The sequence below is a fragment of the Falco punctatus genome (genome assembly GCF_963210335.1).
Source record: "Falco punctatus genome assembly, chromosome: 6".
Classification (NCBI taxonomy): domain Eukaryota; kingdom Metazoa; phylum Chordata; class Aves; order Falconiformes; family Falconidae; genus Falco; species Falco punctatus.
The window spans coordinates 475,624-499,504 of NC_137585.1; the positions used below are offsets into that span (position 1 = coordinate 475,624).

The 23,881-nt window shown below is 48.1% G+C and overlaps 2 protein-coding genes across 9 annotated transcripts in view; one reads left to right on the forward strand and one right to left on the reverse strand.

Annotated features, from left to right (window-relative positions):
- The window catches only part of CLCN1 (chloride voltage-gated channel 1), a 69,208-nt gene extending 61,982 nt beyond the window's left edge, over window positions 1-7,226 (forward strand). For 3 of the 5 annotated variants that reach the window (XM_080391344.1, XM_080391343.1, XM_080391345.1), the window contains 5 exons: window positions 1,420-1,502; window positions 2,256-2,294; window positions 2,982-3,086; window positions 4,944-5,030; window positions 5,500-7,226. In XM_080391344.1, the coding sequence (XP_080247470.1) occupies window positions 1,420-1,502; window positions 2,256-2,294; window positions 2,982-3,086; window positions 4,944-5,030; window positions 5,500-5,898 (713 nt within the window). In that variant the 3' untranslated portion in view covers window positions 5,899-7,226. Of the gene's footprint in view, window positions 1-1,419; window positions 1,503-2,255; window positions 2,295-2,981; window positions 3,093-4,943; window positions 5,031-5,499 lie in introns of those variants that run through there. The other 2 variants (XR_013928760.1, XM_080391346.1) reach the window with 2 other exon arrangements.
- Window positions 7,227-10,770: 3,544 nt separating this feature from the next.
- Window positions 10,771-23,881, reverse strand: part of FAM131B (family with sequence similarity 131 member B) — a 37,388-nt gene continuing 24,277 nt past the window's right edge. For 2 of the 4 annotated variants that reach the window (XM_080391354.1, XM_080391355.1), the window contains exons 4-7: window positions 23,148-23,241; window positions 22,322-22,519; window positions 21,863-22,006; window positions 10,771-21,442 (exon numbers count right to left, since the gene is read on the reverse strand). In XM_080391354.1, the coding sequence (XP_080247480.1) occupies window positions 20,904-21,442; window positions 21,863-22,006; window positions 22,322-22,519; window positions 23,148-23,241 (975 nt within the window). In that variant the 3' untranslated portion in view covers window positions 10,771-20,903. Of the gene's footprint in view, window positions 21,443-21,862; window positions 22,007-22,321; window positions 22,528-23,147; window positions 23,242-23,881 lie in introns of all 4 variants that reach the window. The other 2 variants (XM_080391353.1, XM_080391352.1) reach the window with 2 other exon arrangements.

Consider the following 23,881-nt stretch of genomic DNA (forward strand, 5'->3'; position numbering starts at 1 on the left):
TTCTGTTTGTGCCCCTCAGAGAGCTTGGCAAAAGCAGGCCACTCAGGCTGCTTGCTCTCGGTCCCAGCACCCCACTCCATCTTCTGCAATAGCGTTGCCTCGGGCACCTTCTGCAGAGTCTGCATGGAAGGGTCCCGTCTCTTGCCCCCTTCACCCTGTGAATGAATTTCCCTGGGAGAACCAGCCCAAGAGCTAAACTTTTGTACTTGTTCTTTCTGCTGCTTGGCCACCTCCAAAACTGAGCAGCTTCTCCCTTGGACATGCATCCCTGATTCAGCTATTTAACGCCACAGACAGACACTGATGTATTGTGCTGTTTGTGTGCCGCCCCAGCCTGTATTAGCCTTGCTTCCAGGGCTGTCTTCACAGCTCGTTCTGATTCGGGTAGCACGTATAGTTGATGCAGGGTGGTGGTTTTTTTTCTTTATGTGTCTTGAAATATGCACAGAGGTGTAGCCCAATCTTGAGAATGAATACAGGGGATAGGGCTCCGCGGGCTTGTGCTTTCAGGCACCCAAAGGTTAGCATGTAATAGAGCATATACCACTCTCTGGTTCCTCAACACCACTAATGTACGACCAAACCTCTCAGGCACAGGAAAATCCACTTTATGCTTCCAGGGCAGCAGAGTGGTGGGACAGCCATCCACCCTCCTTTCCAAATCGGAAAAAGAGTTGCATCAAAACAAGGACAGTGTGTGAGACGTTTTGCGTGCAGCTGGTAGTGAGTGGCCCAGGCCTGCCCAGAGGAATTGGAGCAGGAGCGACTTCGCGAGGCTTTCCCTGCAGTAACTTTTAATTTGGCTCACAGCTGTCACTTTCTGACCAACCATCCTCCGCAGCCTCGTTCACTTCACAGCAGCAGCAAACCCTGTCTCCTCCTCTCTGCTAGTTCCTGACTGTCCTGCCTGGGAGAGTAATTCTGCAGTCTTTTGCATTGCCACCATTATACTGTTGGCACAACCCAGGGACTCCTTACCCCTTTGTACCCGTCACAGTCAGGCTGTTGGTATGTTTTGTCTTTTAAGTAGTTTCTAAATTCTCACCTCCCCTTTCCATATTCATCCTACAAACCACATTCTCTTTGTGGACCGCAGAAGCCTCTCATTACAGCAGTTTACCCCTTCTGTCAGATTGTTTGCTGTGTTAGTAGTCATGCTTCTCTCTTGTTTGTTTTTTTTTTCAGGGACACTGATTTATGAATATTACCTGCAAGGGCTATTTTGTAATGGTTTGTTTCCTCTCCCTGAGGAAAAGATACTGCATGGGAATATTTGTTCTGGCATGTCCCAGGCACCATCTTACAAATGGAATCTAGGTTGTGGCTTCACAGCCTGCCTTGGGCAAGAAGACGGGCATGGGGCTTTGTGTCTCTCACTTGTTCTTCTCTCTTATCCATGTGTTTGTTTTCATCCTTCAGGCAATTTCAGGAGTTTGAGGCAACTGATCCAGCAGCTCTTGTGTCATTACAACCGTCCACTTGAAGCAGAGAGTGCCGTCCAGGTCAGGGTTACAGAGAGCCTAGCAGTGCCCTGAAGAGGGAAGGGAATGCAGTGGAAACAGAACTTACTTCTCAGAGCCGTTCAGTGTTGGCCAAAGCGTGGGGGCGCTTATGGTCCTGAACTCTGAGAGCATCAGTGGGGGACCCTCTCCAAGGAGAAGGGCTGTGATTACTGTAAAGGAGTGTGCATCATCCTAAAGAGCCATCTGTGCTCAGGCAGCAAGGCTACCAGCATGACTGAGTGTGGGCATCTTTTTCTCAGTGAATAACTTAATGCTAATTTGACTAGCCTGGGATAAAGTGCAGTTTTATTGCATTTGGCAAACAGTTTTGGCCAGATAAAAATTTAAAAAATGCTTTTGGTTTGTGTCATGTTAGATGCCCTTGGGTTTCTGACATACCTGCACAGGGCTGGTAGATACCATACAGAGCCTATGGAGACCCATCCGCTCTAGGGTGGTGCTTGGACCCCATGTGGGATATCTGGGAGCACCTAAAGCAGCACTAGAAGACCGTGTGTAGGCACCTGAATTGCCCCACCAGCATTCCATAGCCAATCTTCGTTGGCCAGGGAAGCACAGCAAGTACAGAGTACACCTTGTAATGTATGAGTATAAAGAAAAACGGAACACTCAGTCATATTCTATTTGGAACAAAAAGGGGACCACATGGGGTGAGGAAGCTGTGCAAATCTTTCCTCTCTGTACTCTGAAACTGTGAGTTCTGTCTGTCCTGAGCAGTGTTTTCTCCTGCAGGAGCCAGTGGAAGTCATTGAGACAATGAGGCCAGAAGAGGTAAAACTGGGTGCAGAAAGGGAGTGAAGTTAATTGAGTGCTTCTTTTGCCCTTTTCCTATTGCTTGCAATACTTCCTGAACTCCAGCAACCTCCGCGATTGCCACACAAAGCCATAGCTAAAGCCATTTTCCCCTTAGAGTTGCACAGTGGGCAAGTCTTGCCCAGTAAGAGCAGAGATCGTTCTGCTAGGTGTGCTGAGTAAGGCTCTGACTAATCTGATCTAGCCTGGGAGTCAGCCCTGCCGTGATGCCGTGAGCAGGGTTTTGGACTAGGGGCTGCCACACGTTCCACCCTCACCTAAATCTTTCTGTGGGTCTATGTTGTTCCTTCATTTTTTACACAAAGGAACAAATGTCTTACAATGACAAGGGGAAGATGTGCTCCAAAAGGAAAGAGAAGATGTTCGCTCCTCCTTTAAGCAGGGAGGAGCAAAACCTCACCTTCTCAGAAAACCTCTGAGATACTGGAATTGCTCTGTTTCCATAGGGACTTGACATCTGGCAAGGGATGGGAAGGGAGCATGATGGGAAGGGATGGGAAAGCTGAGGGGGGTGATATAATGGGAAGATGAATGATCTACACAGGAAGGAAGAAGCATTAAGAGGAGAATGGGACTAGTGTGGGTACACCAGACGGCAACACTGCTAATTATTGTAAGAGTGATTCCTCCTCTTTCCTGTGTCAGATAGATGCTTGGGAACAGCAGGAGCTGAACAAGACTGTGTGCTTTGACAGCTGCCGCATAGACCCTTCCCCTTTCCAGCTGGTGGAGAGAACTTCCCTGCACAAGGTGGGTGCAGATGGCTCTGGGACACACACTGTCTTTCTCCACCCTATCATTGCAAATCCAGTCTATGACTTATTTCTTCTCCTTGCCTTCACCTACAACTACTACTGCCAGCTACTTCCCTTATCCAGGTACAGAAGTCAGTTTGTTCCTTCTGCGGGTACCTCCAGTCTCCTGCAAAATGGAAGGCCACCTGATAAGAAGTCTGAGTGCATTTACTAAAACAGCTTTTGGACACCACATAGGATTTTCCAGCCACTACATTAGCAGAAGCACTGTATGCCTCACTGCTGGGGGCATTACACTGGGATTTACACACTGCTTTGTCAGCATGCAGCATCAGAATGAGTGCTCCTGGGTCTCTCAGGGTGCTTTTGTCAGGGTGTAGAACCTGCCTCAGTGCACAAGAAGAGTTGCTTGAAACCACCCTGTAGCACAGGCTCTTTTCTTGAACCAAGCACAAGGGAGGAGGAAGCTAGATCATACAGCTTCTGGAGTTAGCACAGGATGACGGGATAGAAGCAGTCACTGTATATCAGGTGTAAGAGGGGACCAGCTTTCACTCAGTGGAAAGGGAAAGCAGTCTACTGGAGTGCACCGCGCGTGCTTTTGTCAATATTCATTTAACGTGGGTGGTCAGCATATGCCTTGCACAAAATTAACTGATTACTGTTATCAAAGCGGTAAGATCTCTGCCTTGAGCAAAAGGACAGGTTAGCCTATACTTAAGATGAGTTTGGTGTTTTCTAAGCAGCTGACTGAAGCAGTCTGAAAACCACTCTCATTTATCTTTGAGAACACAGGGGTTACAAGAAATTACCCCTGAAGACTGCAAATGGGGAAGGTTTCATACCTCTTATAAAAAAGAGCAAATGAGAAACTCTGAAGTAACAGGGATGCACAAAAAATGCAGGAATAAGTAATCAAACTATTTGAGGTACGCATAGTTAGAGCTACGTGTGAGAGTGTTGACAATGGCAAGAATATCACAGCTTATGGTGATGAAATTGTATTTAACCAGCCTGATTTTCTTTTACATTAGGGTATAATGTCTTGTTCCTGAGAAATTAGATTTTCCCTAGTTCACTTAAACATGACATTCAACATCTTATGTGATGTTAAAAGAAAGGCAAAAACCAGCTGTAAAAGAATGACTTCATGTAAGGCCACAGGTAAAGTCCAGCTAGAGCTCAGCTTAAAAAACTCAGAGGTTGGAAATATGCCACAGATGAACACTGAGAACACTGAAACTTTCAGAAAGTCTGATCTATAAAGAGCAATAAAAAAATTGGGTATATTTAAGCTGAAGAAAAGATGACAGTATGATAATCTGTCCTTTTGAGACGGCTTTGTAAGAGAAAGGAAGTAACTTGTTCTCGGTGGTCCTGCTGCACTGGATAAGCAGCAACAAGCTTAAGTTTTGACCAGAAAAATTCTGGAAGAGCAAAAAAAGAAATAGTTTTGTGTTAAGGAAAGCACTAGAATAAATAACCTAAGCAGGTTCTGACTTTGCATATTACTATACGATAGCTGAATTTCCAGCATGGAAATTAAGTAGGAGCTGCATAAGCACCCAAATACAGGGTGTTGCACATGATTCTGTTTGCAGAGCAGGATGGGGGTGACCTCGAGGATGTGCTCCCCATCACCAGCATGCCCCAGCTAGGGCTGTGCAGCAGAAGGACCGAAGGGCAGCGTGTGCTGGCTGCAGAGGGGGGAGGGACAAGGTAGTTTCTCACTGGATACCTGCAGACTTGTGCACCTTTGTGATTCCCATTTCTAAATCCCAAGTCCCAGCTCTAGCACCAAATATCATGTTTCCAAAGTCCCTGAAATGTTTTTTTGTGGTTTTGCTCACAGACGCATACGTTGTTCTCATTACTGGGCCTCAGCCATGCCTATGTAACCAGCATGGGGAAGCTGCGGGGAGTGTTGGCTTTGGAAGAGGTAAGTACAGGTCCTTCCATCTCCTAACCAATTGCACGTGTCCTGTGGACCACTGCGATAGCTTACAGGCACTGGATGATCCAGCTGCAAATATACGCAATTGCTACGTTTTTAATCCAGCACGGAATTCTGAGTCAGCCCTTTGGAAGCCACGCAGAGGAATGGATGGCTGTGTTTCAGAGGAGGCAGCAGGTGTTGTTTACAGGGATGTGAGGTGGTTCATCCTTTTTATGAACACAGGGCTCTTAACTGAGCGGCTATTACTGTCTCTGGAAGTGGTGTGGAATTTGTTATTTACCCTGGAATGAAAAATTACACCACCAGTGTAAAAGGTGATCTGCACAGCCCGTGGAGGTAGAGCTGTGACTCTCTGCTTGTGGCCCCTTTACCCTGGAGGGTAGATGAACTTCTGCTGGGAAGGGCTAGGTCAGCTTCCCTTTATTTTTCTGAACTTTTTCTCTTCTCCCAGCTCCAGAAGGCAATAGAAGGTTCCACGCGCTCTGGGGTTCGCCTCCGCCCGCCCCTCGCCAGCTTCCGCGACACCAACCGGACTTCAACCAGCAGCGAGAAGGTCGGTCAGGCCGCTCAGGTGTGGAGCCAGCAGGACAACTGTGTGGTGGCTGCACTGCAAGCAGCGGCCCCGGGCATGGAGAGCCCACTGCCACCCTGCTCGCACTGCTCCCAGCCCCAGCACGGGCGTGAAGAGGGGGAGTTTCTGGGCTCCACTTATGCCACAGATACTGAGCTGGAAGAGATGGAGCTGACAGGGCCAGTTGCTGACAATATCTCGGACATCCTCAAGGACATAAGCCTACACTCCACTGACCTGGATGAGGATGAAGATGAGGATGATGATGTCCCCTTATAGCTGGTATGAGGGGCGTAGTCCATCACAGTCTTCACTTGAGCCAGTCGTCTTGTGTTTGCTCCTGAAAGAGAAGCTTTTGGGTGTTCTCTGCAATCCCCGCAGAGGATTAATTCATCTGGGAGAGGGGGCATCAGAGCAACCCTCTCCTCTGCTGCTCTCCTTCTGTGCTGCAATGGCTGGGCTGGGCTGCAGGGCTGTGCGGGGGGCAGGCGGGCTGTGGGGTGCCTGAGGGCACCTCATCACCCTCAGGCTTCTGCCGCGCCTTCCTAGCATGGCAGGAGGGATTGTGACTGGGCATGAATGCTGCTGGACACAGTTGGGAAGCTCTGGGTCAATGTGCCACGTGGAAAGTGGGGGAGAAGCAGCTCTTCTCATTCTCCATGGGTGTCAACCTCCCAGTCACACCTGGCCTGCGCGCACCACTGCAAACAAGCCAGACCTCCAGCCTAGAAGCTTGTTGCTGCTTCTGACAGCAATCCTGTCCGTGTTGCTGCAGCTCCTTTTCACTAGCTCTTACCTTGCATCCCCCCAAACATTCCCACGTAGAACATTTTTCCTCTTTCTCAGGTTTTACTCTGGGATTTTCCTGGATGGGAGTGCAGTTAGGAGCTTCTCCTCTGTCCTTTAGCTGAGGCATGCCCTAAAAACAGATGGGAGAAAAACACTTGACCTACATCTCAGGTCTTTAATTCAGCCAGGGCTCTAAGAAAAGCACTGGAAGGGAGGAAAGCCTCTTTGTTTTTCCACCATCTCTGGAATTTTAAAATAGAATGTGAAAATCTTAAGTGGGGGCATCCTCAGTATTGGAGGAAGAGGAGTAAAACAGCATGTATGCACCTATATTTTAAATACCTGTGTTTGTCTCTCTAAATCACTGTTCATGATTTTTACAAATTTAGTCTTAAAATACAAGAACTAAAAAAAACCAGTATTATGGAGCATTAGCAGGCTGCCAAGAAATACAGCAGAGGGAAGCAGTGTTTTCTAAACTTTGAAAACAGGTCTCTGAAAATTCCTGCTCTCTCTCCTGGTAATTCTACCCTGCCTACTTTCCACATATTTTTGCATACCTCAGATCTGAGAATTCCAGCTCTCACTTTTGCCAACTTGTCTCCATTGTAACTAACAGCAGAGACCTCAACCCTTGTCTGCAGCGTCCCTCTCTATTCCAGTTCTAAATCTGGAGCAGATCTTGATCTGTATCTTGCAAAAAGATGTCTTGTCAGTTTGTGTCATGCATGCAAAACTTTAGCATCCAAAGATAAGATGCTGCTTTGTTTAACTCACTGTCCTTGTGAGGTTTTCTCAGTAAATAAGGCAAAATCAAATTCTGTGTATTCTGCAGCTTTCCTCTAACATTCTACATCTCTTTCTAGCACATTTTTGGTGTGTCATGGCTCTTAGATGCAGTCCCAAACAGCCCATTGGATGTATTTCCACTTACCAGCAACAGAGAAGAAATCCAGACTCTGCAGATACGTTCGTGGGGGGTATTCTCCCAGATGCTGGGCCACATCCCCTTTCCTGGTATTAGGAAAGCATTATCTAACCTAGAGTGACCAGTTTCACCTTAGCAGGTGATTTTTCATAAGCTGTCTCAGGAGCAAGTAAAGAATATCATTACCTCTAACCCAGTCTCCCTAGGAAAATTCCCTCCTGGCTTTAATTCCAAGGATTGACCTTGCACCAGTTCTTCTCTGATGATGCTCATGGGTGGGAGAGTCTGTAACAAACTTAGAGCAGTGGGAAGTCTCCCCAGCTGCTCTCTTGAGGAGAGAGATATTTTATTTTGCTGCCTGGAATTCAGAGCCCACCAACTCTGTATTGTTTTTGACAGGTGATCCCCCTCTACAAGCTAACTGGGGACAGCCTTTCCCTGCCTAAGTGATCATCAGTCCTCCGAGGATCTCCTGTCCCTCTGTGAGGAGGGGGTGATGCAAGGGCAAGGCTGGTGCCCCCCGCTGCAGGGTTATGGTGGGTGCCTGGCTGCCAGGTGGTAGCACGGAGCCTCCCTGCCACCTTGGTGTCACCCTCCCCTGCCCGCAGAGCACAGGCTAAACTGTTTTTTCTCAGGGAAACTGCAATAGTCCTTTGAATGAGCAGGGCAGAAGGGACACTCCTTTAAAAACGCATAGGTGTGCGGTGAGCGGCAGCACTCTGAGGCCAAAGCTGGCCAAGGGTCCCCACGCCCTGCGGGAGGACACGTTCCCCCCAGCCCGTGCCTGGTGGGCGCAGAGCGGGGTCACCCCGTGCAGCTCAGCCAAACGCTCGCACCGAGGCCGATGCGACAAGGAGAGACTTGGAGGCTGGAGTCCGTACGCCTTCCCCCTCCTCGCTCCCGGACAGAGATGTTCTGCTCTGGTCCCACACTGCTGCGGCGTGTGGCAGGAGAGCTGGGCTCTGGCTGGCTGAGAAAGCAGATGGAGTCTAAATCAAAGCCAGAGAGTGTGAGTCATGACAGACAGATTGTGAGCTGGGGGAGACGAAGCTGGAACAAAACCAATAAGCACGGAGAGGCTCAGGGAGCTCGGAGCGAGACGCAGGCTAACCTGGAGAGTTTCCTGAGGTTTGTCACCTGAGAGTACGAGAGCACAGCCGTGTGTGTCCGCATGGGCACACATCCCCCCACACCCACCCACCATTCCTGTTGCCTTCAGCTGTCCCAGTTACCACAAGGAGCTGGGGAAGCTGGACACTGGGGGTACCGGGGCTCTTCAGAGGTGCTGCTCAACCCATCCCAGCTTGCCCCTGCCCCAGAGCAAAAGCAGCATCCATCTGCACCATCTTCTCACCTGGGAAAGGGTATGCATACGTGAGCCTGTACAGGGTGCCAGGAGGGAACAAAAATCATACTGCAAAGGTGGTTTGCGATGGCTGAAGTATTTCCACCTCCATTGTACCAATAAAATCTTCACTGAGCTGATGCCAAGTACTTTATAGGTGTAAAATGTGCAGTAAACTGACACCAAACCTTTGTCAAGGGAATTCTTCCAAGCTCACACCCTCTGTGGCAATCCCAGTACACCCCCTCAAAGTTTCAGCTTGAGAACTCTGTCCAGCAGACAGTGTCACACTGATCTGTCAGCCCAGAACCTACCCAAACAGCACAGCCTTGGCTACCTACACACAAAAATAATTTTTTCCCCAATCCAAAATATCCCCAGAATTGGTACTGGCACTCTGGCTTTCCCATTCAGTTGGAAGGCCAAACCTCAGTTCTGCCCCCAAAAATCCAAGCACATGCCGTGAAAAACAAGGAGCTCTGGGGCTGTTTTGAACCCAGAAGCTTGCTTTTCTCCTAATAGCATGTGCAGTTGCTTAGAATCATTGTTTTGGGCAGAGATTCATGTTGTGCCAAGCTTGTCACTACCCCTCAAAGCACTAAAACGGAGCTGATCTTGTTCAGCATTTTCAACTCCAAGCACCTGCTGAGCTACATTTGGTGCCCAACATATGATAGTCTGAGAAGAACATGATAGCAAAAAATCTCCATCAGAGCAGAGAATTTTGGGAAAACTCCACCACTATCACCACCAACAAAAAAACTAAAACAAAATCCTCTGACCTTGTATCTTTAAGATAAGGGCAGTCTGAATTGCAGCTAGTTGCCAGTTTAATGATTTCAGTTAACCAAGACAAGAAGTTATCTATTAAATTTTAACCTAGCAAAAAGCTGAACTCTTCCTTTTACATGGCACTTAAACGTGAAAGCAGAAATCTTGGTTTTAAACTCATCAATATAAAGAATCAAAAAAATAAGGAAGACTTCAGGGGAACAAGACAACAGGTAGAGCTTTGGATGGTTATGACAAGGCTGAGACTGGGTCATGAGTCGGATGAAGGAGAAAGCAGATGGAGATGGACTGCTGGGCAACGAGAACAATTTGCCTGAACGATATAACTTTTTTTGGTTGGCAAATGATTTCAGAGTAGAAAAATTCTAGTTTGCTAACCCTATGGACAAAACCAGTTAGTACAAGCAGAAACAGAGAGACCGAATCAAGAATTCATAAAAAATAACTCTGCCCCCCCCCAGTTATACAAACACTGTACAGAAGTGTGTGTTTTGTGGCCAATGAGTACAAGACAGGGCAATAACCAGCTGAGCAAGTGAAGATCCCTCTTTTCCCATTAGTCCAATCCCAGGAAGGGTATAATAAAAGCCACACTATTAAAAATACTGTCACAACAGGCACTGAGTGGCCACATAAGCAAAGACTGGGCTCAGCTCTCATAACAGTTCAACCAGCACTGGGGACCGATCGTTGCTGGTTCCTCACAAAAGCCGTGCCTGGAGTCTCCACTGCGTTAGGAGTCTCAAATAGAGAAAAAACATTTTTTTGCCAAGTGATGCAAAATTTTTTAAGGCTTTATTTGTGGGAGGAAGCTTAAAGTGGTCCTGACCGTAGCCCACTAGCTCTTGTCATGTGCCCCTTGGACACCAGACAGGCGACCCTGGGCACGGGTGCTCACCCCCTCACAAGTGCCACCTTTTCCAAGTCACAGGCATGCAAGAGCTGAGGCTCTGTGGCCGTGGGCTGCGCTCCGAGGCACCTCTCCTCCTGCAGCATGCGGGAAGGTGGCAAGTGCTACTCACGCGCTGCTGTGGGCGCTGCTGGCACCAGTGTGTGGGCTGAATGAAACCAGTCCCGGCCAAACCTGCTGCCAGTTCAGGCACTGGCCTTCCAAGCAAGTATTTGCTCACATCCCAGCAGTTCTGGTGTGCTGCTTGTGCAAACACCTCACGCTTTGTCGTAAAACCCATTACTGAAACCTATCTAGCCAGCTTGGACTGCACCAGATACAGAGGACAAAGTATGTGGAGGAAGAGTCCAGTAGCAAATTTATAAAGGAAACAAAATGTAGGAGAAATGAAAAAGTGAATTGCCTGCTTTATATGAACAACAACCTAAAAGGTACTAATGGCTGGCTATTAATGGAATAGCAACTTAATCAGTTTGAAGAACAGAAGGTGAAAATACAAGACCTACTGAGATATGTACAGAATTAGAGCCACACAAACGCAAATTAGAAGCTTCTCAGTTTTTCCATACAGAAACAAGTGCAAAGACAGTAATGGAAGGTTTATGAGGAATACAGTTCCAAAAAAAGAATTAATCTGCATCCCTGTCCCCCGCCCTGCCGCCCCCCCCCAAAAAAAAAACACCCCCACACACAAAACCTCTATAGTGCAATTTAAGCAAATGGGCTGTGAAAAGAAAGGGGAGCTGTGAGGTGGCTGGATTATGACCAAACATGCCACACAATATTATGCTTAAATCAAAACTCCAGTTTCTCTGGCACAGAAGATATGACCTGAGGGACAGTACAGAAAATACCCTTGCAGCTGGCAAAGCGCAGAGCCAGTGAGGGGTGCAGCAAGAATCATCTTAAGTCCTTTCTATTTACTGTTTTCATTGATGACTTCAAAGTAACGTATGAGAGCTCGTAAGACAGTAACACGAGAGAAACAAATGGTAGGCTTGCCAGCTAGTCTAAACGGAGAAATAAGCAGAAAGTAGAGATCAGAGACAGGGGCAGATAGTGCAGAATGAGGCACGTTGGGGCTATGCAGCTAAATCCAGAGGCGATGTACTTAACTGAGGGATAAATTGAGTCTAGTACGATGGTAAAAGAGTTCTGTCAATGCATCCGAGATGCACTCAGTAGCTGGAGACTTTGTAGCATAATGGGAAATTAAGAAAATAAGACATTTCTCCTATGCAGAGGTACAATTTACAGGCCCAGAGACATGTCATTTTCCCAGAGACTCAAGTCTTAAACATATGTGGAATAACGGATTTCATTTGACACTACATGTAAAAAAAAAAAAAAAAAAAGTGACAATTTAGAGGCTATTTGGGAAAAAAACCACAACAAAACAGGAGCAAGTGCTGAGGGACTTACAGGACTGACTGAAAAAACCCAAACAGAAACCTAAAGGAGTTAAGTATGTGTTGTCTGTAAGTCACAGTTAATTATATGACCATAATTAAGCAGACATACCTACCAAGGGGTGGGTGGGAATCTATTCAGTAGCAAAGGCAGGTAAACTGAAAGGAAGGAAATAACTTCAAACAGAACACAGAGAGCAGCAATCAGCTACATAGTCCCGATAGTGAAATATACTGTGCTTCGGCAGGGCAGCTGGCACTGCTCAGCCCCTGAAGAACCGGTGGCAAAGTACAAGTCTCTTCACAAGGCAATAGGTATCCTTTATGGCTAGAACTTAAAATTCTCATATGCTAAACAGAGTGCTACTGGACCTGGCCTGATGCCCTAGACCAGCAGCAGGATGCTGGAAGTGCAGATACTCCTTTCCCTCCAGGTCGACCCATTCCCTGGCTGCTACGAGCCGGCAGACGGAGAGGCACGGGTGTCAAGCCGCAGTGTAAGCGCAGGGTCCCGCCGCCCAGTGCCAGCGCCTCTTGCAGCCCCGCATCAGACAACTCCTGCGCCCTGTCCTAACCCGCCAGGGTGAAGCTGCCGCCCAGCTCTGTGCCAGACATGTCTGCACGTCACCTACATTGCGGCAGAACTGACACGTGCCATCCAGAAAATGCTGTTTCAGTGCAGCAGCAAAACTCAGCCTATGCTAAGCTAGGGGATCCTGTCGACATGATGCTGCCCATCATCAAATCTGCCACCACGGGCTGGGATTCGTGTCAGGGTAGCCACAGGCACGCAGGAGATTTTAGCCCTGTGTAGTAAAACACGTGATGTTCTTATCTTCTTAATGAGAAACAGCGTATCATGTATTCCCTACCCTGGGATGCTCTCCAAGCCACTGTGGATCCTTTGCCACGTCCTGTGTCAGACTATCTCATGGAGACCCACCCCCCCTTCCTAGGGCCCTCCTTCCTCAGACGCAACTCCCCTGGATCCAGCCCCACAGAAATAAAACACTTCCACCAGCCAGGATGGCAAGACCACATTCTGTTTAATAACAACTCCATAAAGGACTGTACATGCTGTTTTGAGCTACCTCCCTTCCTTTTCTGTGGTTGCTGCCACATACAGGTGTGGAGGTGTATAGTGCCATATAGTTTCCTAAGTCTATATGTAGTGGGTGTACATGTATGTATGTTGTTGTACATGTATGTATTTATATATATCTTTGCAGAAGTGTTATAAGTCACATTATCAAAACATGCGAAGTATATCCAACAAAAATTTTCAGGCAAACATGTTTTGGAGCTGGAAGACCAAAGGCAAATCAGACTCATTTTAGTTATTAAGGGCCAGTGTGGGACAAGGTAGGGATGAAAGCTTCCAGGAGTAGGTCCCTTTTCTCTTGTTGTTTTACTTCCATCCAGTACTTTCTTTCCCCCACAGACATCAGGGCGCCTCTGTAAACACTAGCTTGAAAGAACACACATAATCACCAGCACCCTCCAGCTAGCAGAAAACGCATACAGGCTTGGGAGAAGCTCTTTCAAATTGCTTTGCAGCACCCTCCGCTGTCCCACCTGCTTATGCCAAAGCAGTTTCAGATACCGAGAACACAACATTTGGAGACCCAAGCCTTTAGTTGCTTTCAAACATGTTTCAGGGATCCATTCCGCACGCCACCCCCGAGACTCCCATCCACCACCCTTGTACCCCCCAAATCTTCCATCCGTACCCTCCCGCATCTGAAAAGAGCCAAAACGAGAAATCCTGTTCCCTGTAAAATTACTTTTATAGTGTAGGGATTCCCAGAGGCCTCCAGTCATGCACAACATCCACAAATCAGAGAAGAAAAATTGAAGCCAAACGAGAATATATACCTGCAAAAGAGCTTTTGGCTTGCTACATTGCTCACACATGCAGTGTCTGAAAAGAAGGGAAGTCCACCTGTGCTTGCCTCATGGGAAGCTGGCAGAGCTCTGGAAGGGGGTTCTCAACATTTCAACCTCCAACTCATGACTGGATTTCCATGCCCAATGAAAATGAATCCAGAAGGCCACCGAACCTGGACTTAGATACCTCACTAGGAGGAAAACTGGTGCCTTTACCTTATTAAAAGTAAATCTTGGTGCACGATCTTGTCTCCATAATGGAGAAAAGTCTTTTTAGATGTTTTTTTGTCTTGCTGGCATGAATATTTGATCCCTTACGGGAAAGCAAAAACAAGACTAGGCTCCAGAGGGCATTTAAAACGTCCCCAGTCAAAGGAGATGAGGCAGACCCTCAGCAGCATTCTTCCCATGGAACATCGCAGCCCCTCTCCTCCCGAGAGACAGCAGCGGCTGCTCAGCCTCAGGTGAGTCCTGCCCACGGCAGGGGGCTGGAACTGGATGATCTTTAAGGTCCCTTCCCACCCAAAGCATTCTGTGATATCTGCACTGAGAATATTCTTGAACAAGTCTTTACAGTTCCGGTAAATGTACTCTTGCTCAGAGAACCACAGCGTGACTAAATTTTTCCTCTCCCAACGATATGCATCTGCACTGGAAAAACACATCACGTATTTATTTTCTTCTGCGCAGACCAACACTGACAATCACAAAGCTTCTCTCGATCTCCAAGGAAAAGATAAGACTTTGTTCTGCCTATGCCGGGGAAAAACCTCAGTGCAAGGATGTAAACAGACCCCCATACCCTAAGCGCAGGTCCTCCACCTGTTACCACCATAACCATTTGTGTTCAGCGCTGCCCCAGCCGCCTCACGAAGCTGGCCAAGCTGCTGGGCCAGCAGCGTCCCCCGGCCTTGCCCAGGCTCCAAGCATGCTCCGAGGTGCCGGCCTGGCACAGGCACCCAGCCACGCTCTGCTGGGGGGGGGGGGGGGGGTGAGTTGCTGCTGCTTAGCCTGGGGAACACCTACAGTACAACAGAGGCACCCGACGTTGACCCCATAGCTCATGTTCAGCTCTGTGCTCTAACGACCATGGACTGTCCTACAGGTACATTTAGTTGTAACAGGCACTACTTCACTCACGTTTTCCCTGAGCCACGGCACAGAAACCTTTCCCAGTCACATTGCTACAGGGGAGGAGAATCAAAGATTAAACTGTTACTTATCCGTATTTTCCTAGATGTAAGGGCACCAGCTGCTGATAACCTCTGTACTGGAATGGCTTTGTCCCCGTCCCATGCCCCCCACCTTTCTTTTCCTTTTTGTTCTGGAAAAAGTCAAACAGCCAGCTTGGTTAGAGTTGTCTGAACAAGGAACATGGGAAATTCCATCTGGGAGAAATTAGAAGGAAGCACTTAGGTTATGCCAACATTGCTCTGCACTCTACAACATTTAGAGGTGGGTTTATTTTGGTTTGTTTCTCCTTCTAGGCAATTACCAATGCAACAGTTAAGGCAAACTGAGCTAAATTTAGGTATTTGGGGTTTCCATGGAGAACAGAACTCACATTAACTTCATTTGAACAGCATCTGAGTACTCATTTGGTGTATTCCTTATATGATTCCCCTGAAGAATTCAGCATGTTGTGAAGTGTTTTTCAAAGATGATGAAAAAGAAGCCAGTAGGTGCCCAAAGTCAAGGAGGATTCTTTCCCATCACTGTCCAGCAGAGAGAAGCGCGGCTTGGACCAAGGAGCACCATAACCCGTGCCAGCCCCGCAGCCTCAGCTTGTGTAGCGACTACACTTGAGCCCGTTCTGCCTGGAGTCTGCTGTGAAGCTTCCTACCTGGGTTGTGCAAATGTAAGACACTAAGCTTTTCTTGATCTTCGTCTCAAGCCCTTCTCTCAAAGCCTTCCCTCTCTGGCTAGCCTTCTCCTTGCTCCTGCCCAGCGCACCCAGAGCTGTCTACAAGCCCACGCTGTTGCACGCTGCCCTGCCTCACCGCATCCCTCATCCCCCTGTTGCATGCAAAGAACAGTTTGCTTCTGTCCAGTTCTCTTCTCTAAGCCTACAACTAATATTTTTTTAGTTGTTGTACGCAGTACATCATGCACAGACTCTGCGTAGGTGTGAAGTGCCATTCTGGATCTCGCTAGATTGGAACTCACTCAAAGACAGGGACAGATGTCACCTCCAGCAGCTGTGCCTCACTCCTGCACAAGGCTCTGCTGCTTGCAAGTACAGGAGGAGACTTACCAGTCAGTATCTTTAGCTGCTGTGGAGTGTAATCACTGAGTGCATACCAGATTTGTGCATGTTAATTTTATTAATTCTATGTGTATATCAAGTTATTCATCTCCTCCTGCCCAGTTGCAAGGGTCTATCTCAAAGGAGCCTTTGGATGGGGAGGGAATAGTGAAGGAAACAGCAGGACATTAAACAACAACAGAGACCAAAGCAGATCCAGCCCATACTAGAAATTCTGAAGAAAACACCAGGGAAGGAAGGGGGTAGTATGTCCTCCCTGGTACCCCAGCTGGGTTTATTCTTCTCAGACAGGTATTTCACAGTCAGCTTAAGCCAGTTCAAGTTGCATATGCAACCAAAGGAATATTCTTCAACATGACCATCTGCATGTTGTGCCAGCCCTCAGTGGCACTTGCCTCACCAAGGGAACCAATACAAGGAGCTGATCCCTCAAACCCTTATTTTGATAGGGGAGTGGGTTAGTTCTTAATGGGGCAGTTCCCAAGCAGCCGAACGGGCAATGACGCTGGTGCTCCTTCAGCAGCAGAAGCACACAGATCACGGTGACGAAAGGGAGGAGGCATGGCAGCTCCTTTTAGCAGCTTAGACTCACCATGAAGGTGCCATTTCAAAGTGCACTTTCCCAGTTTCCCTAACGTGGCCTAAAGGCGGGCCAGCTGCTGAGATGAGTGCTTTCTCTCTCTCTGCTCATATCTGGTCCCTCTTCACTTTCCTAGTAGGGTGGCAGTGCTCTGACTTGCAGTGGGGTCAGCTGTGCATCAGCATCCCCACAGGGCAGCAGGAGGCCAGCAGAGCCAGGGCTGCCCCCTGCACAGCAGCTCACCGTCCGACCAGCTTAGAGGTACGGTTAAACTCTGTCCTCTGCTGCAACACCACCATCGCGGGCAACGTTAAAGTTTTCAAGGGGGAAAAGCAAGCGTGTGACTTGTCAGCAGCTTCCCAGAAGATGATGATTTACAGGCACAGAAACAGAAAGCAGCAGATTGACTTCTCCATCCCAGAGCCTGAGGCAACGGAGTTGAAGGGAATGCACAAGGCTTGTAAAGAAAGCTTAAGACTTACATAAAAGAAAACCCTATGAAACAGTGTAACTGGTCAGATATGAGCAATTAGGTGAAAAGGAACAAGAGAGGATTTTCTCGCAGTGGAAGCTGAGGCCTTTTTCATAGGGTCACTTGTGTTCAAGCTTTACTTGGCGTTCAGCACAATCACTTCAACAAGCTCCTGCTGAAGACCAGGGCTTGGGGCGAAAGATGAGAACCTTCTACCTCTCCTGCTTCAAGAAAATCCAGAATTTTTATGTATTGCAGCTCTGCTTTACAAAGGGTTTATGTAAATGCGCAGCAGGGCTGGGTTTCTTAGTAACTGTAGATCAGGGATACTGAGCTTACCTTTCCTTCTTATTTTCAGCCTCATAAATTCAATTTGGCCTCTGAGTATTTGGCTGGACTCTCTCCAACATCCCTCCTCACCAGGATAAAGGAATTTCAGGCCAAGTTTTGCTCACAGAGCACCTGTGCTGTCCATATGCTTGAATAGGTGTAGCTATAGAACAGCAGCTTTTCTGGGAAACGCACGGTAGGTTCCAGGTCCCTCTCCCTGTTATTGGGCATGCACGAGCAGCAGGCCTGTTGCATAAGAAAAGGCCAGCTTGTACAGACCATCTTCCATTTTCACAGAGCTTCAAACTGCCTCCCAGTTCAGCTCTGGATGCCCACTCAGGCAGCAAGTGTGGACGGGCAGACCTGCTCCCGCCAGCCACGCTCCTGGCAAACGCAGACACAGTTTTCAACTGTGGAGAGGTAACGGAAAATAGCCTTTGCTTTTTTTTTTCCAGGAAAAAGGCTGAAATTTAATTATTCACATAAAGTCAAGACTTTTATGAAAAAAATGTATAGAATTTAGTAAGCTTGAAAGTTTTTGTGGAGAGTAGTGGTCAAATCAGCCTAAATTCACAGAGAACGAGAGTCTATCTACAAGTTGCTAGAAATCAGGTTATGGAATTATACAGCAGGGTATAATTCCCTATCCTATTCCACAGGTTAGAAAACTCTACAGAAAGGTTTTCTCTTCCTATTGAACTCCACAGAATTTTCTATAAGGTCCTTTCCCCTCCCCCCCCCCCATTTTTTCCCATGTAGATAATTCCCTGTCACTGCCTTGCACAGAGACAACATACATCGTTCAGACATCAGTCAGACATCTTAGCAAATGTACCACATATCCACATTAAAAGAAAAAAACAAGTTGACCCACTTGTCGCAGTCCTATAAACAACACAGAGGGATCATGAGAAGCTACTCAGAAAGTTGCTGTAAACAGCCAGATTGGTCCTGGAGAGGCACGTGGAGAAGAAAAAGCAACGAGCCATCCAAACCTCCTCCACAAAGGAACACACCCAACCACTTTTGTTTCCCTTTTTTAAAAGGGAAACCACTTTGTTTTCCTTTTTAAAAAAGAAATAAGGAAAGGTTAACACTTACTCATTTGGCACCTGCCCCGTCTCCCTGTCCTGGCTGGTGGGATTCCTAGGCCCTGCTCCACCACTGGTCCCAAGCCAGGTCAGGACAAGGAGCCAGCACTGGCCCTGCAAGAGCTGCAGGAGCTCATCTTTATCAAGCTCTCCCACCCAGGGGAGGAGCACCTGAATGTGTAAACATCCTTAAAAAGATACTGGAAGGTCATCATTCAGGAGAGGAGCTACCTCCTTAGAGAGATGTAAGCAAGCCCAAGGGTAAAAAAAGGTGGTCACAAAACCTCTTCTATCTACACCAAATTACCAGTCCTACTTAAATATCCCAAAGGTCTTTCCTTTAGAGGTGCAATGGAGAGGGATGACAGATCCGCTCAAAGTGGATGTGGCTGGAAAGACTCTGGCAGTGACAGAGGAGACCCCCTTCATGCAGCTGCCCAGGTGGGTGGGAGAAAGCGGAGTAGGGTGAAGTTCTACCTGAGAGTCCCGTTCGTACTCTCATCATTCCTGCTTTGCCTGCCAGCAGCTGGCTGAACTGTGACACTTGATTATATTACTTCAGACACATTTTATTCTCCTCGGACATTCTTCCCTGCAAATATGCTGGGACTAAACCTGAATCAGGGAAGGAGCATGTGTCACTCTCCTGTCACCCAAAAAATACACCAAGCCTGAAGAGGAGGTAAAGAGGCAAAGGTGTCATTAATTAAACAGGGTAGAAATGAGTCAGTCAGAAGGAGTTGCCCCTGGGACAGTATGGCAGTGTCCGGGCAAATTCCCTTCTCTAGTTCATCAGATTGCGCATCTGGTCTAAGCCCCTGCTTTGCTGATGCTTCCTTGCAAGAGGTATTGCAATTAAAACTCAGCACTTGGGTTGTCTCTGTTCAGTCCTCCAGCAAAATCGATAACCTTGTACAATGTTTTCTTTTGCTTCTCCCCCTGTTTATTTTCTGGTGAGAGCTCAAAAGGCAGCAGTTTGCTGAATTTCCTTTCAAAACCCCTCCCCCTCAAAAGGACATTTGTAGAAACATGGCGAGGAATTGCAAGAGACCAAACCCCCCCTAGTCAACAAACCATATTTTTAACAAAAACAACAAAAGAAAATAGAACTTGTACGAACAGGAAAAACTTGAAATCAGCTTTCTCCACTCCTAAAAAAGAGATGGGAGGGAAAAACAAACAGACCAAGTACTGAGCATTATTTACATTGCTTGGGGATAGGAAAACAAAAGAAGAAAATATAGGCAGGAAAAAGAAATAAATAGGAGGAGAAAACTTCCTCTCACCCCTTTTCCTCCAGCTCCATTTGGCACTGCAGAGGGAGTGGCAGAAATGGGAAAGGTGCAGTAATTCTCCTAAGTGGCGACTGGAGTACAAGCCTTTCCCACTGTTAATTGCGTCGTTAGGAACACTTACCCAGCAATATAAAAAGGTTAAAAAAAGCAAAAACTGAAAACTCTAATGTAAACTGGATATCTGTGATCTCATAGCTGTACACACCGTTCCTGGGTCTGCTGCCTACTCTCTGGGTCTCCCCACACTGCTGGCAAGGGAAAAGGCAGGAGGATACAGCAGCAGCACCAGGATGGACGTGTTCTCAAGCTCCCTGCCAGAGTCAGCTTTTTATGAGTGTCTCCGTAGCTGAAAATGTCCTTTCCACTGGCATCCAGTGCCCAGTCCCAAAAGGACGCACCATTCTTGCCAGCTCCTGGGAAGGTAGAAATTTCAAAGAGAGAAACAAATGAAAGAGACCGAGGCATGAATATCTGAGAGCAGGGCGAGACTCGTATCTGCATCCATCCTTCCACGCCACAAGAGCCATGCCCACAGAGCCACAGCATCTGCACCGCAGCGCAGCCTGTGCCCACGGAGCGTGGTTTGCATCCATCGAGCCTACGTCTCCTATCAAGGTGCTATTGAGGATCTGGTTACACAGCAAATCTTTCATCTCAGTACAGTCTGTATCGGATACAGCCTTAGCCTCGGTATCAGCCACAATCACAATACTAGTGCAACCCATATTTGTAAAGCCATATCTTCATTTTAAACCGGTTTATATTCATATGTTCTATCAAAGGGAACCATGTCCACAGAGCAACATCCATTCTGCCAGGATGGATTCTAGCCACCTACACCAAGCCTGTCTCATCAGCCACAGCCCCAGTACGAGAAGAGTTTGTATCCACAGCCAAGACTTTGTATTAAATAGATTTAGAAACAATTTACCAATCCAGATCTCTACAAGCACCTCACGTGTTGCCCAGACCAATGAAAATCAAACATGTGTGCCCATGGTCGAGGGGAGGAAGAGGTCTTCATGTGTCAGTCACTGAGATTTTCCTCTTGTTTAAAAAAATAATTCAATGTCAGGAACGGAAGGTGTGTCTGCTCAGAAGTATGGGGAGCTGGAGAGAAGAATCCCTGTAATTTCATTCCTTGCTACCCCTCTCTTTGTTCAGCAGTGATAAGAACTTCACTGAAAGCATCAGTTGTTTGTTTCTCCCTCTTCCTCATCAAAGGACTGCACCCCAGAGGAAGTAACATCTGAGACTTTGCGGCTCAGTGCAGCGTGTTCCATCTCCTCTCGAGGAGACAGTGATTCCAGGTCCCGGCACACCACGTCATCCTCCTCTGGAGAGGGCTTCTTGTTTAGGAGAGGAGCCTTCTCCAGCCGTGGGTTCCCTTCATCCTCAATGTGGTCCTCCATGTATGTGCTGGACTCAGCCCCTCCCTGAGCAGTCTGCAGGGGCCACACATGGACCAGCCCCGTGCTCTGGAGGAAGTTCTGCTCCTGCCGCTGTTGCTGCAGCTGTTGGTGCTGGAGAAGGCTGCTCTGAATCAAAATGCTTTCCTGAAGGTTCGTCTGGGACTCATCAAAATTCTGGCCTAAGTAGGAGCCAGTTGCTGGGGAAGCAATGAGGGACTGGTCACTGGTCTCCCAGGCGTCGGATGAACCTAAGCAATACATGCCCTGCGAGACGTAGGAATGAGGCCAGCTATCATACTGCGTCTGGGCCATATGCTCTGCAAGCAAAGGAGGGAAACAACACACGGTCAGGCTCTCTTGAGGCCAAGCCGGCTCATTCGGGCAGCCTATGCGAGGCACTGCACTGTGCAGGGTAGACAAACCCTTTAGAGGGGAGCAGGGTGAAAAGAAAAGGCATTTCTAGGCAGCAGGCAGAAGAACTCGATTATACCCACAGCTGACTGCAAGAGCTGGTGGTTTTCCACAGCCATGACCAAAAAAAAGGCAAAGGAACTGGGCTTTGGAGCCTCCCTGTTACGGTTAGATTCCTTGGGCAGCTCCACAAATAGGTGATGTCTCTGCTAGATCCCAATCCCAAAACCTGAGGCTACAGAATAAAACAGGGCAGGGGGAAAGAAACATGACAACAAGAGCAGAAAAGGGATGTTTCAAGATTAGGAAGAGGCACTGGAGCTCACCTTGGCTCTCCATCAGCTCCTGGTAGTTCTCAGAGTAGTTGCCTGCTGGGTTCTCCTGGTTTGAATTCACACTCACATCCTCACCATCCATGGAGGACCAGGCCATGAGAGTTGCCTCGGAAATGGCAAATTGCTCCATTACTCCTGTGCCAAAGGAGACGAAAAGATGGAGCAGGGATGTGTGAAAGCCTCCACTTTTCACCACCCTCTTTAACATCATCTCTTGGTCACACTGTCCCACTCACTCCATCTCAGCAACATCACCCACCCCCCACCAGCCCTCACTCTCTTCACTTTGCATTCCATTGGTCGTACTCCAAGCACAGTCTCCCTCTTCGGCCATCTGAACCACCCGCAGCCTCTCCGGAGTCTTCCAGGTTCCTGCACTTTGGTCTCTCAGGGGTTGTGCCCTGGGACACCCCCACCAATCCAATGCACGTGCCAGAAAGCCAGCGCTACCTGCGAGGAACCGCGCCTCCTTTTCACCATCACTCAGGTCTGAGTAGGCGTCAGCATCTTTGCGCGCCGTCTCATGGGTGTGCTGCTGCTGCTGGCTGTTACCCTTGCCCCAGCCTTGCCACTCAATCATGTGAGCCACGCGGCCTTGGCCCATCGCCGTCGGCTTCGTGACATGGTCCTTCATGCTGCGAGATATCCCTAAGGGGCCAGACATCAGAAAACAAGAAGGGGCTATTACACAGCTCCAGGGGGGTCTGCCAAGCTCATGGCCTCTCTTGGAAGTGGAGCTTCTGCCCTCCTTTCCTGACCGGGCTCAGGCCAGGGTGGTGGAGGGGGCGGGGGGGGGGGGGCGGCCGTTGTGTCTCCCACCCTTCACTCTATCACTCTTCAGGAGAGTTTCTCCATCTTTCCTTGGACTGGCTCTCAGAAGGGCGGGAAAGGGAAACCTTAGATATGAAAGACCATTTCCTTCCTTGCCTAGAATCCATTTAGGACAGAGTTGGGCAGAGGGATGAAGCCTGGAATGAACAAACTTAGAAACAGAAAATGGGGTTAAACCCAGACTGCTTGGGGGGAAGCAACGGAAGATGTCTGAGCAGGGGTGCATGGTAAGAAGCCAACGGGAGTAAGGCAAATGCGTTCTTTGAAAGGGCAACAGCTAAGAGATTTTGTATCTGGAGCCATGGTAGTGAAGACTCCTCTGTGGCCTCAGGAAGGCAAGAGTCAGAAAGGAGCACTTGGGGGAGCAACAGAGAGGCATGGGAAGAGGCACAAAGGCCTGTGGAGAGAAGCTGCCAGGGATAAACCCAAATTTTGAGGACCTCACCAGAGAAAGATGATTTAGCCAAAGCCCCAATCCCATAAGCATTGGAGTTGCGTTTCAGCTTGGGGAGGATGGAGGTCGTATCTTCCATGGAGAGCTGAAAAGAGAGAGAATATGAAGAAATGATATACAGGGAGGAGAAAAGGAAGTGAAGTGAGCAATCAGTATAAGGATTCCAGAAGGCAGGGGGAAGATGAGGAGCAGAAGCAAGCAACAAGAAAAAGAGCAAAAGAAGGGAAGGAGAAATTAGAGGCTATTTAACCAGGACCGGATACTGCACAGCATTGGGACCGAGTGAGGCAAGGTCAGTGAGAGAGGCGGAATCAGGCTGCGAGGAGCCTCCTTTGGCTGCTGCCCACCCTCTGCTGCTGTGCTGCACTGTTCCAGCTCTTTGTTAGAGATGCAGGACATGGCTGGAGGGCAATTCAGGGAGCTTACAGTGGGGACCTGACAATGGGATACAGTAGCGCATCATATGTGCATCATACTACAGATATTAATTTTTATATGTTATTTTTGGTTTCCATCTCTTCTCATATGATCTCAGTAAAACGAAAAGTGACTGTATCAGTGATGTGTTCTGTTTCAAGTACCTACAACTACCCGTAAAGAAATGAGGTCTACAGTTCTGCCTAATTTCCTTTACCCTTTTCTCTCTGCTCATCCTCAGTCCCTGAACAACAAGGAGAGGGAATTATTGGGAGGGGCAGCACTCCCAAACATCATCATAAACCACA